Genomic DNA, 14133 nt, shown 5'->3' with positions numbered 1-14133 from the left:
CTCTTCGGAGGGTCGGTGTGGACTTGTTGGGCCGAAGGGCCTGTTTCCACACTGTAGGGAATCTAATAAAAACCTCAACGTGTGGAAATTGTCCTACCTGAGGGAGCAGAAACAATTGAAGAATTGAGTGCAAGGACTGTTATGAGTAGAATTATTTAGTATTGCTATGCCATAGGATATTCATTTTAATGTTAGATTATAACCCAAACAATGCAAGATTTTATAGAAGGCCAGATTTCTTGTTCCGCTGTTGGAAATAAAATGTACCCTTGCTCTCAGGAGTCTTAAATGGCTTGAGGTAGGACTTACACTGCTACCCACCCCACCCCATCCTCCCTTTTTATACTTGTTGGCCTGGCAACCAGCTGGAGAGGTCAGTTCATGCCACAGAGCTGCCAGCCTGGATCCAGCTCTGAAGATAAAGGGTCAGATGTCGGATAATAGGTTAGTTTAATAGTGGAGAGTTCTCAGCAGATTCAGGGGAGGAGGAGGAGTGGATTGGGGGAGTGAGGGGGTTATAAACAAGAGCAGGCAGCATGTTTTGGAAGGGGGTCATCTTTGCTGTTTGTCTGCCCCTCTTCCACAGTTATGTTTGAGTCTGGATGACATTGGAAAGGGAATATGTAGTGTCCATCAATGCTCTCGATGCCTTTAGAGAGAGGATGGCATTGTTGCGGATAGACTGCTTTATTTTCCCCTCCAGCTCCATTTTGATTTAGTTCCTTCTTCTTGATGGTTTGCATTGCCCTTAGAGGGCTTTGCTTGTAAATACTTAATTGGTTACACAAGTGTTTTTAATTGGTTAGTGATTTATAAAGAAAATATATTTAAAAAGTCACAGTGATTTTGGTGATGGGAAAATCACCCACTTGTGTGTGATAGTACTTCTGGGTATATCGAAGAAAATTTAGCAATGGGCTTCTTTAGTGATAGCATCCTTGTCTCTGAAGCAGGAGACATGGATTCAAGTTCCACCTGCTCCAGAGGTGTGCAACAACTTTTCAGGAGCTCTCATGATGTGGTAATAATGTCCTTACCTGTGGGCCAGGAGGCCTGGGTTCAAGTTCCACCTGCTCCAGAGGTGTGTAATAACATCTCGTGGTTTGCTTTGGAAAATATATGGAATAGAAGAAGGCTTTAGGAGTGGGCAAGGGGTCCTTCTGGCACAGTAGTAATGTCCCTACCTTTGAGCTGGGAGACACAGGTTCAAGTCCCACCTGCACCAAAGATGTATACTAGCCTATCTGAATGGGTCAATTAAAAATAAAGGGGCTCTTATGGCACAGTTGTAGCCTCCCTACCTTGAACCAGGAGGCCTAGTTTTGAATCCTACCTCCTCCAGAAGGTGTGTATGACATCTCTGAACAGATTGATGAGAAAATGTCTTTAGAGATGAGCAGATGCACACTGGGAACTTTATCCAGAAAGTTTTATGGGCTCACCCTGCCTGCAAAGGACCATAAAATTCTCCCCATAGCTGCAATCCTGCTGGTAAAAGCAAAGTAAGGCAAATCATTTTATTATATCAGAATTGTTGAGTTGAATTCAAAGTAATTTCAGATTTCTTCAAACATGTTGATCATGACACAAGGCCATTTTCTTACACTTCTGGATCATAGATTTGATTAAACTTCAACCATGCAACTCCCAGTTAAGTTATTGTTATTTTGGACAAACCAGAGATGGAGCAGAATCTTCAAATATTAGAACACTTGGAGAAAATTGTGTACTGCTATTACTAACAATGATAGACTGAAGGATAGATCAATAACTGACAAGGACATCATGCACTTTGTGTGTAATTTGTATCAGGTTAACTGTCCAACACATACATTGATGTAAGTTAAATTATCTCATTGCTAATGCATGCCAACAGCAGACATTACATTTTCAAATATGTAAGAATGGAAAATTGGCCCAGTAATGTTTCTTGGAGATTTATGACATTAAATTTATTATACAACCCCTTTCTGTAAAGTTATAGATATTATTTTGATAATCTCTGTCACTGTGTTCACTGGGAATTAAATTGTTAAATATAAAAACAAAACAGTAGAATCAAATATTGTAGTTCAGCAGTCTTGGAGATGCACTACATGCTTCAGTAGAATGGAGACATCAAAGTAATCTTTTATTCACTAGCAAATCTCTCATGGTGCAAAACAGTAAATCAGATATTTGAAGGTTGGGGCTTATCAGTGTTCTGCTTGTCAATCTATGATTTTCTGCCCATTAATTTTAATGGGTGTAAAGTCACAAGCTACTGAGCATAGAATAGGACAATTTCATCCAGAATCGCAGTTACCAGTATATGATCAACATGTTGCTGTTTCTATCGCTTCTGGATTATTCTGCTGCAATGTTTCCTTCTTTTCATCTCTGCATAATTCTTATTGTCTGTCTTCCTGCTCTTTCAGGACGGTCTCCGTCATTTGCAATGGTTTCTTTACATCATCATTGTAACCTCAACTTCACTTTCTTACCTACCCTTTCACTCCATTTTAGATTATATTAGTTACAGTGTGGAAACAGGCCTTTTGGCCAAACAAGTCCACACCGACCCTCTGAAGAGCAACCCACCCAGACCCATTCCCCTACATTTACCCCTTCACCTAACACTACGGACATTTTAGCATGGCCAATTCACCTAACCTGCACATTTTTGGACTGTGGGAGGAAACTGGAGCACCCGGAGGAAACCCATGCAGACATGGGGAGAATGTGCAAACTCCACACAGTTGCCCGAGGCGGGAATTGAACCTGGGTCTCTGGCACTGTGAGGCAGCAGTGCTAACCATTGAACCACCGTGCTTTCTTCCCAAGAATCTATTCACTCTGTCTTAAAAATACTTAAAGACTTTACTTCCACTTCCTATTAAAGAAAGAAAGTTCCAAAGACTCATGACCCTCAGACAGAAATAAATTCTTGTCATCAATGAGCCTTTATTTTTACATGGTGACCGTACTTTTGCTGCTTAAGTTCTAAAACTACAAAGATATGCAAGGAAGGAGCAAATTACTGCAGATGCTGGAATCTGGATTGAAAACAAAAAAAATGTTGGGGATTACAGCATCCATGGAAAAACAGCAAAAGCTGTGCCTCACTCTGGATGTGCTGTCTCCTTCCTGACTGTGTGAAGCTTACTTATCGCACACTTTCAACCGCCCCACCCTGCCCAATGGAATTTAAGTTCCACATCAAATCGTTTGTTAATACATGTTGCTATCAATCAAACCATGGAAATGAAACACAGAAACAGAAATTGCTGGAGAAACTTAGCATCTCTGGCAGCATCTGTGGGAAGAAAGCAGATTCAACATTTCGAGTCTGCTAACTCTTCACCAGAACCCAGGAAAATGAGGGGTAGCATGCTCAATGTTTCATGTTGTTGGTTACAACTCCACCATAAAGCCTTTTAATGCACGTGTTGGGCTGTATGAATATAAGTTAAAGTAAAGCTACAGGAATGATTTTGTTAAACTTGAAAGGGTGTAGAAGAGAGTTATGTTGCTGGGGTTGGAGGGTTTTTGAGCTACAGGGAGAGGTTGAATATGCTGGGCTATTTTCCCTGGAGGGTCAGAGGCTGAAGGGTGATCTTACAGAGGTTTATAAAATCATGAGGTAGGGTGAATAGCCAAGGTCTTTTTCTCAGGGCATGGGAGTTCAAAACTAAAGGGCATAGTTTAAGGTGAGAGGAGAAGATATAAAAGGGACGTAACGTGCAATATTTTCACTCAGAAGGTGGTGCATATATGGATTGAGTTTCCTCCGGGTGCTCCGGTTTCCTCCCACAATCCAAAGATGTGCAGGGTCAGGTGAATTGGCCATACTAACTTACCTGTAGTGTTAGGTAAGGGGTAAATGTAGGGGTATGGGTGGGTTTCGCTTCGGCGGCTTGTTGGGCCGAAGGGCCTGTTTCCACACTGTAATCTAATCTAATCTAAATCTAAATCTAAATAAAAGGGACGTAACGTGCAATATTTTCACTCAGAAGGTGGTGCATATATGGATTGAGCTGCCAGAGGAAGTGGTGGAAGCTGGTACAATTCCAACATTGAAAAGGCATCTGGATGAGTATTTGAATAGGAAGGATTTAGAGGTACATGGGCCAGATAGTAACAATTTGGAGTAGATTAATTTAGGATATCTGGTTGGCCTGGACGAGTTGGACCGAAAGGTCTGTTTCCATACTGTAAATCTCTACGGCACGAAGCTAACGTTTTGAATCTAGGTGACTCTTCATCAGAGATGATGTGAAGTGTAGAGGGGGCAGCACTTATGCAACAGTGAGGGGTGGTGTAATGCTGGGGGAGAAAAGTTGCTGAAAGTGTAGATTATGTGATCAGAATTTGAGAATGGCAGAACAATGGATGTCTAACAGCTAAACTAGAAAGAACAGATAGCCCCACTGGAGTAGGGGAAGGGGAAGGTTCTGTTAATGGAAACTATTATTCTTGCACGTGATGGGAATATACCAAGAAGAGAAATAAACAATTCCACATAAGGGAAAACTAACAAGATTAAACTACTATGACTATATCTCTTAACAACCAGCACCAGGAGTAAATTATACAAGTTCTCTTAATTTTGTGGTTAAATTGCTCATGGTCTAAAATGGTCATGAAGTTATCCACCTAACCATATGCAGACTTTATTGTTTTACCTGTCTGATTTGTTTCCCATTCAGTATATTATAGAAACTTTGAGGAAGTATCTGACAATGGTTGGACCTAGGACACCGGACTGGGAAACTCATGCAACAATGCTTGTTGGATAAGATGGTTGACCTCCAGTAACCACAACTATCTTCCCATTAGATCAATGGACAGTATCCTCCAATTACCATTGACACCAGTTTTGCTTGGGTTTCTTAATGCCACATTTATTTTGTCAAAGGCAGTCACCCTTACCTCACTTTCTGAGGACAGGTCCTTCCTGCCATTGCAACTTCTCCCAATTTCCCCAACTCCTTACTTCATCCAGCCATTAATGATAGGGTCACCAATTCAATCCCAGGCTTTAAAATTCCCTACCCAAAATTCTGCCTTTATATTTTTCATTCACCCTTGAAAACCATTTGTAAAACCCTTTTTTAAATCAAACATTCAGTCACTTTCCCTAATCCTGCATATGTGGTGTATTACTGTGCTACAACAATCAAGAGGTTCTAATTGAACCTTTTTTTGCTAAGGTGGATGATTACCATACAATGGCAGAAGATTACACATTGCATTAATACTCATGGATGAGGGAGAGAAAGAGACATCCTGTTCTTGAATGTCATTCAGCCACATCTGCAGGAAACATGTGTATGCTTGCCTGGATATTGTACATAGACAGGATTAGACTGCTGAATAGCTTGCTGACACTGAATGCACAGAAGAAGAAAGATCATTTGGGTCAGATACCAAAGGGCTGTCAGCACCTCTGGACCCATGCTCACATGATTCAACACCATCAAGAAATTAAGAGAGGAAAAGAAATAAAACACATGGCTATCAAGAACCTTTAACACAGTAGTCAGTTTCTTTTAACAAAGAACAGTCTTGTCAATATATATGTTGGATGCCTGTTGTACAACAAGGGAAAAAATACCTTTTTTGCAGTAAGATTTCAGGCACTACACTTACCATGTATCTTTACTTCTGGGAGAAAAGGCAATTGTTATTCCAATTATATTTGCCTGGAAATGTGGTATAAGTTCAATAGTGGAGTACCAAAATTAGAGTTATATGCTGCATTTATAAACTGCAATAATTTTTATTTAAAAATTACAGATATAGAATAAAACAATGGTTTGTTATGTAATAATGTAACAGTTCTTTAGCTGAACAATGAGTGTAATTAAATAAAGTACATAGAATATGCAATATTTCTTGTATTAATCATGCAGCCAGTGTCAGTGTTTAATCCAGTTTTTATTCTTTCACAGGATGACTATTTCAAATTATCTTTCACTAAAGGCAGATGGACTGTGAGACTATAGAAAAGGCATTATTTAGTCTTTAAATAAATGAAACAAACATAAAATCTAGTTACATAATGCTTTTGGGTAGTCGATCCAAACACAGGCATGATAATTAAAGGTGAGCTGTTAATCAGCTTTTAGGGCTATTTGACGTGGTTCACAAATGCTAACTGTTGCCCTGGTAGTGAATATAACCTAAAATTCAAAATATGCAAATACATGATTAAATTATTGATTATTTTTGATTAGTTTTGCAATTTTAACCTATCAATTAATAGATTTTCCACATCGCTGTCAGCTTACATTATTCTAAGTTATATACAATTATTGCAAAACTTGCTTTGTGAATATAATTTGCCATATTGAGCTCTATTCAAAGACTATTCATTAATAATTGTTGCACTGGGCCATTATAGAACTATTTAAAAAAAAGCAGATTACTTCAATATATGAAGTGTATAGTTTCATACGTGTATAATATTCCTATATGGTTTCAAAGTGGTTTGATTCTTTTCAGCAAAACTGCCTGCAATTTTCAAAAAGATGAAGCGCAGAAAGACTGAAATAATGAGTCCTCAATTGAGTACTTGTGCACCAGGGCATATTTTTCTGAGTTGTTCTCCACACCTTTATTCCTTCTCCTTTTATGTAGCTTTATTTTCAGGCCCTGTAAAGATTAACCAAGCTCAATAAATGTCACTATCCTTTCCTGATCACTGCTATAGGGTGTGATGTTAGATGAAGGTTCATCCATACACCTTCTGTAACTGAACCTGCATCCAATTGCTTTGGAAGGTCTTTGAGGACTTCACAAAAGTAATCAAAAATTCTATGTGTTGATTCTTAACTGTATCAACCTCTATTTGACATATTCCAAACAGAATGAGTGACATTTGGCCTCCATCTATAAATGAGTAAATGCTAAATAATCTGCAACTATTGCTAGACATTTGACCAACAGGTCAAATCGTATCTGATGTTGAGACAGTCCACCAACAAGATACACCTTTACAGGCTTATGAGGGCTATGGGTCTCAATCAAATATCAAATATGGGTCATAGGTAGATAGGATAGTGAAGAATGTGTTTGGTATGCTTTCCTTTCTTGGTCAGAGTATTGAGTATAGGAGTTGGGAGGTCATGTTGCGGCTGTACAGGACATTGGTTAGGCCACTGTTGGAATATTAAAAGCAATTCTGGTCTCCTTCCTGTCGGAAAGATGTTGTGAAATTTGAAAGAGTTCAGAAGGGATTTACAAGGATGTTGCCAGGGTTGGAGGATTTGAGCTATAGGGAGAGGCTTAACCGGCTGGGGCTGTTTTCCCTAGAGTGTCAGAGGCTGAGGGGTGACCTTATAGAGATATATAAAATCATGAGGGGCATGGACAGGACAAATAGACAAGGTCTTTTCCCTGGATTGGGGGAGTCCAGAACTAGAGAGCATAGGTTTAGGGTGAGAGGGGAAAGATATAAAAGGGACCTAAAGTGTCATGAGGGGCATGGACAGGACAAACAGGACAATCCAGGTCTTTTCCCTGGATTGGGGGAGTCCAGAACTAGAGAGCATAGGTTTAGGGTGAGAGGGGAAAGATATAAAAGGGACCTAAAGTGTAACTTTTCACGCAGAGGGTGGTACATGTATGGAATGAGCTGCCAGAGGAAATGGTGGAGGCTGGTACATTTGCAACATTTAAAAGGCATTTGGATGGGTATATGAATAGGAAGGGTTTGGAGGGATATGGGCCTGGTGCTGGCAGGTGGGACTAGAGTGGGTTGGGATAACTGTTGGCATGGCCGGATTGGACTGAAGGGTCTGTTTCCATGCTGTACATCTCTATGACTCTATGACACTATAAGCTATTGGCTAGGCTTGGATAGAAGATAGGCACTTTTTGTGATGTTACAAGTTCATTGTGATTTTGTTTGCTTTTATACTAAAATACTGTGTCAATCTGCTACAGGCCAGTTTTACCGTGCATTTTATTGCATAAACGTGGTTCAGTGGATCAAGGGAGGGCTTGAGGGGGAGAGAAGTGTGAATTGAATAATCCATCAATTCTTAATCTGACTCTGAGACTAACACAAATCATAAAAAACATCCAGAACCTTGACCAAAGGCAACAAGTGCAACAGGTAGGCAGAAATCCTGGCTAAACTGATTCCAGTGGATGAAGATTAAATAAAATGTATAACTATTAAACACTCATTATTTCTGTTGTAAATGCAGCTCTGTCTAATGAACCAATGAACTCTCTACTGTGAAATAGTGATAAGCTATGGTTTCACAAAATATGAATCTTTATGAAGATTCAGAAAATTTGTAGTTTAAAAATGAATGGATTCAAACTTAATAGGTTGGGGTTGAGCAATTAGCATTTTAGTAAATTGTAGTGGCTTCAATGATAACATTTCTCTAGAAGGTAACAGTCCTTCATGCTGATTCTTGCCCATTGTCATTGGTTCTCTGTAGTATTTGGTCAAGCAATTTCTAGGAGGAACAATAAAAAGAAATTAACATCAGCAAAGTGAGATGGATGCTGACTAGTAAGTCTCTTTGGCTGTCGTACCTTTTTGAAAAGCTCAGCACGCAATCGATTTGTTTGAGAAATAATTTTCTTCTTCTCTTCCTCCTTTTTCCTTTTCACCTCTGGCAGCATGTTATAAATTCTGTCATGCAATTTTGAAATGAAAACAGACATTAGACCTTAGCAGCCTTTATATGGTTGTGTATTGCAGGAAATGAATTTGATGACCATCTTTCAAGTAACACAGGACAGAAATAACTGTCACTAGGAAAGGGAATCTAGTAAACTGACTGAGATTCCCTGGCTTAGTATAACCTTTTCAGCTGCATTTGACTTTAGGTAACTTCAAGTTATTGAGGCCCCTGCTATAATTAAGCATTTCCATGGCTCGGATTTAAAACACCTAATTTAGTATTGACGTAACAAAAGTAATCAATTTGACATCTATGCATCTCAATTTGAATTTACCCAATCAATTTCTCCTTCAAATGTTTCTCTGCACAGCCAGCAACTTTTGTCTCTGAAAATGTTATACCTAACATTTTCATCTTGAAGCTACAAAAATGTATATAATTTAGCTCTTTGCCCTGAAGCTATCCTTGGCGCATCTATATTTCACCAAAAAAGATGCCCAGCACTCAGTCCCTTACTACACTGCCTCAAACACTGTGTGCCCCACTCTCCAGCACCATGTTTTCTTGCTTGCGTTATAAATTGAGCTTTCATCTGTTAACTTTAGCTACCCATTTTCAGAAAGTAACACCAGCAAAGTGAGATGGATGCTGATCAGTATGTCTCTTGGTTGTCGTACCTTCTTGAAAACTTCAGATAAATAACAGATTTAATTTTTAGCTTGAAGTTGTTAGGCTGCCTAGGATAGTTATTGGCTGCATTCAGACTGTATTCCTCCAATACTGTAGAACTTTCTCTGGATTAAACTGGGATTTTTTTTCCACCATGAAAATCAGTTGTACCAGTAGATGGAACCTTCTGAAGATGGTAGGAGTCTCACCTGATAGCTGGGGTGCAGCATGTTGCACCTTCTGCAGAAAGTCCATTGAATCATGCACCGGTCAAATATTTGTGAGTCATTTGGAAGCCCTTTCCCACAATCGGGACCTGGGACAGGAGGTCTCACCCACCAAAAATTGCTGACAATTCAGCAATCAGCAGGTCTTTTGCTTGGCACTATCAGCATAGTGGTGGGGACTGTTCCCAGTCCAGAGATAAGTGAACTCGGTGGTTTGTGGTAATGGAGTTACAGAGATAAGGAGGCCAGGCAAAAGTGAGGACTGCAGATGCTGGAAACCAGAGTTTAGACCAGAGTGGTGCTGGAAAAGCACAGCAGGTCAGACAGCATGTGAGGAGCAGGAAAATCGACGTTTCAGGCAAAAGCCCTTCATCAGGAATAGAGGCAGGAAGCGTCCAGGGTGGAGAGATAAATGGGTGTGTGTGTGGGGACACGGTGGGGCTGGGGAGAAGGTAGCAAAGAGTACAATAGATGAGTGGGGGTGGGGATGGAGGTGATAGGTCAGAGAGGAGGGTGGGGGAAGGTAGCAAAGAGTACAATAGGTGAATAGGAGTGGGGATGGAGGTGATAGGTCAGAGGGGAGGGTGGAGTGAATAGGTGGAAAGGGAGATTGGCAGGTAGGACAGGTCATGAGGACAGTGCTGAGTTGGAAGGTTGGAACTGAGGTAAAGTGGGGGAGGGGAAATGAGAAAACTGGTGAAGTCCACATTGATGCCCTGGGGTTGAAGTGTTCCGTGGCAGAAGAGATAAGGAGGAAGTCAGCAGCTAGGTAGCTCTCAGCACCCTTCCTATCTTTGCTAATTCTGGCTTACTCAATCAGACACTCTATCCTCTCTCAGGGGCGATGCGTCTCAAGCAGCTTGTCTGGTTTAACTGTTGTGACAGGCCTTCCTATAGTAAGCTTAACATTCAGAGCAGCAGAATACAGTCCCTCATTGGTCATTAATTGATCAATTTGTCAGCAGGTTGGGAAGACTGACTTGTGTGACGGGGGCAGGAACTTGGATTATGCTCACCATCCAATATCCTGCTTGATTTAATGCCCTTCCCCATCTCCAAACACAGAGGGAGTAGAAGATTTTAAGCAAAGAATTCAGGTGTACAATTAATCCAATAATTGCACTGTATAAAGACAAAAAAAGATTCTGCTCCAACCTCTCCAGGCATAGTTCTATTTTGCAGCTGCTCAGTATTTGGCTCAACATAAAAAGTTGTGTTTCTTAGAAATGACAGTGTCCATAACTGGATCCAAATGGCAATCATTTATATCAAGACTTCCTTCAGTTTATTGAAATGTTTACAGAGATAAGTTTATAGAAATAGAAATAAAGCTAAATTATTAATATTTTTCAATAAAAACAGAAAAACTCAGCAGGTCTGGCAGCATCCACGGAGAAAGAAACAGAGTTAACATATTGAGTCCAGTAAGACCCGTCTTCAGTAATATTCTGTGATTCAGTACGGCATGAAAGGTGAACAGAAGAACCAGTGCCACCCCAGCTCTATCATCATTAGCCACCTCACAAAAAGATTTAAAGCAGCCTCACGACAAACCAAAACAGTCTTCAACTCAGGCTACATTTGATTGTGAACTGCACACACACTCAGTTTTAAAAAAAATAGAATTTATTTACAAGATTACTGAATGAAACAAACTAACAAGAACAGAATACTGAATAACTTAACCTATCTGAAAACCCAGCAGATCATCCCAACTTAATGATGCAACAATCCCCTAAAACACCCCTTGGCACAAAAGGTAAAATCAAACACATGGTCTTACAGGACAGATGTCACAGAGAGAGAGAGAGAGAGAGAGAGAGTCAGGATGGAACTTTTTATTTGGATTCAGCAGCTGCACAACTGCCTGACTGCTTTCAGTGAATAGCCAGACCAAACTAAACCAGAGAAAGGCTAAGCTGGGAGTACTGGCCATTCCCTTTTCATTGTACAAGTATTTTTTTAAACTTAAAAGCCTTTTGCCTGAAGCAGTTTCTGTTAGCTATAATCAAACTGGTCCTAAAACCCTTCAAACTTAGACTTTTCGGAGCCTGTGTCTATTATGACCTCCCAGAAGAAAAACCAAGGAAAACATAACCTTGTTAATTAAAGGAGCAGCATCATCACACAAAACAGAGATTAATTTATATTGCTGAAAGTTAATAAGGAAACATTATTAGCTAAAATACAGATACAAAACGTATGATGGTTACAGCACTTATAAAGATGTACATATGATGAGCTCTTTATTGTGACAGACCTAATACCTGCTTGAAAGTTTTCTATCCTAAGTTAAAGAGGTAGACCTGATGTCAGATCTATTGTTGAATTATTGGAGTCTGCTTATTTGTACTAATGGACTCAATAGATACAGCAGACATTGAGAAGAAGAGAAATATGTTCTTGTTCCTCAGTACCTCTGCAATTATTGCACTTAGAGAGAGTCATAGAATTGCACAGCATGGAAACAGACCCTTCGATCGAACTCATTCATGCTGACTAGATAACCTAACCTAATCTCATCCAATTTGCTAGCACTTGATTCATATCCCTTCCTATTCATATAACCAACCAGATGCCTTTTAAATTCTGTAATTGTACAGGTCGACAATCCTTTATTCGAAATCCCAAAATCGGAAAAGCTCCAAGGTCTGAAGGTTTTTTTGTAAAGTTTTTTCTCATTAACAATTAAACTCCATCTGCCACTTCTCAGCCCATTGGCCCATCTGATCAAGATCCCATTGTTATCTGATGTAACCTCCTTCGCTGTCCACTACACCTCCAATTTTGGTGCCATCAGCAAGCTTACTAATTATACCTCTTATGCTCACATCCAAATCATTTATATAAATGACGAAAAGTAGTGGATCCAGCACCGATCCTTGTGGCACTCCACTGGTCACAGGCCTCCAGTCTGAAAAACAACCATCCACCACCATCCTCTGTCTTCGACCTTTGAGCCAGTTCTGTATTCAAATGGTTAGTTCTCCCTGTATTCCATGAGATCTAACCTTGCGAACCAGTCTCCCATGAGGAACCTTGTTGAACACCTTTCTAAATCCATATAGATCATGTCCACCACTCTGCCCTCATCAATCCTCTTTGTTACTTTTTCAAAAAGCTCAATCAAGTTCGTGAGACATGATTTCCCACATACAAAGCCATGTTGCCTATCCCTATTCATTCCATGCCTTTCCAAATAAATGCAGTTCCTGGCCCTGAGGATTCCCTCCAATAACTTGCTCACCATCGATGTCAGGCTCACCGGTCTATAGATTCCTGACTTATCCTTTACACCTTTCTTAAATAGTGCTACCACGTTAGCCAACCTCCAGTCTTCTGGCACCTCACCTGTGACAATCGACGATACAAATATCTCAGCAAGAGGCCCAACAATCACTTCCCTAGCTTCCCATAGAATTCTAATGTACTGGGTTCTGGGATTTATCCACTTTTATGCATCTCAAGACATCCGGCAACTCCTCCTCCATAATATATTTTTCAAGATGTCACAATCTATTACCCCACATTCTATATCTTCCATGTCCTTCTCCACAGTAAACACTGATGCAAGATACTCATTTAGTATCTTCCCCATCACCTGTGGCTCCACATGTAGGCTGCCTTGCTAATCTTGGAGGGGTTCTATTCTCTCTTTAGTTACCTTTTTGTCCTTAATGTCTTAACCCTTTGGATTCTCTTTAACTCTATTTGCCCCGTTTTTGCCCTCCTGACTTCCCTCTTAAGTATACTCCTACTTTATACTCTTTATACTCTTTTTAAGATTCACACGATCTCTGCCGTCTGCGCCTGATGTTTGCTTTCTTCTTTATCTTGATCAAAACCTCAACTTCTCTTGTCATCCATCATTCCCTACACCTAACCGGCCTTTCCTTTCACCCTAACAGGAATATACTGTCTCTGGACTGTCGTCATCTCATTTTTGAAGGATTCCCATTTTTCAGCCATCCCTTTACCTGTGAACATCTGCCCCCAATCAGCTTTTGGAAGTTCTTGCCTAATACCATCAAACTCTGCCTTGCCCCAGTTTAGAACTTCAATGTTTAGATCTGGTCTATCCTTTTCCATCATTATTTTAAAACTAAGAGAATTATAGTTGCTGGCCCCAAAGTGCTCCCCCACTGACACCTCAGTCACCTGCCTTATTTCCCAAGAGTAGGTCAAGTTTTACACCTTGCTGGAAAAGCGCAGCAGGTCAGGCAGCATCCAAGGGACAGGAGAATCGATGTTTCGGGCATAAGCCCTTCTTCAGGAATTCCTGAAGGAGGGCTTATGCCCGAAATGTCGATTCTCCTGCCCCTTGGATGCTGCCTGACCTGCTGCGCTTTTCCAGCAACACATTTTTCAGCTCTGATCTCCAGCATCTGCAGTCCTCACTTTCTCCAAGTTTTACACCTTCTCTAGTAGGTATATCCACATACTGAATCAGAAAGTTTTCTTGAACACACTTAAATTCCATTCCATCTAAACCCTCAACACTATGGCAGTCCCAGTCTATGTTTGGAAAATTAAAATCCCCAACCATAACAACCCTATTATTCTTACAGACAACTGAAATTCCCTTACAAATTTCTTTCTCAATTTCCTGC

The 14133-nt window shown here is 40.3% G+C and overlaps 1 protein-coding gene across 2 annotated transcripts in view; it reads right to left on the bottom strand.

The window, feature by feature from the left end:
* Positions 1-7748: 7748 nt before the first annotated feature.
* c22h10orf90 (chromosome 22 C10orf90 homolog) overlaps positions 7749-14133 on the bottom strand; it is a 219333-nt gene continuing 212948 nt past the window's right edge. For both annotated transcript variants that reach the window (XM_043712607.1, XM_043712608.1), the window contains exons 9-10: positions 8536-8635; positions 7749-8456 (exon numbers count right to left, since the gene is read on the bottom strand). In XM_043712607.1, coding sequence (XP_043568542.1) covers positions 8400-8456; positions 8536-8635 — 157 coding nt within the window. In that variant the 3' untranslated portion in view covers positions 7749-8399. The remainder of the gene's footprint in view (positions 8457-8535; positions 8636-14133) is intronic.

Source organism: Chiloscyllium plagiosum, chromosome 22, assembly GCF_004010195.1.
Source record: "Chiloscyllium plagiosum isolate BGI_BamShark_2017 chromosome 22, ASM401019v2, whole genome shotgun sequence".
Classification (NCBI taxonomy): Eukaryota; Metazoa; Chordata; class Chondrichthyes; order Orectolobiformes; family Hemiscylliidae; genus Chiloscyllium; species Chiloscyllium plagiosum.
The sequence above is the reverse complement of the archived record's forward strand: the minus strand, read 5'-3'. Positions and strand labels throughout refer to the sequence as shown.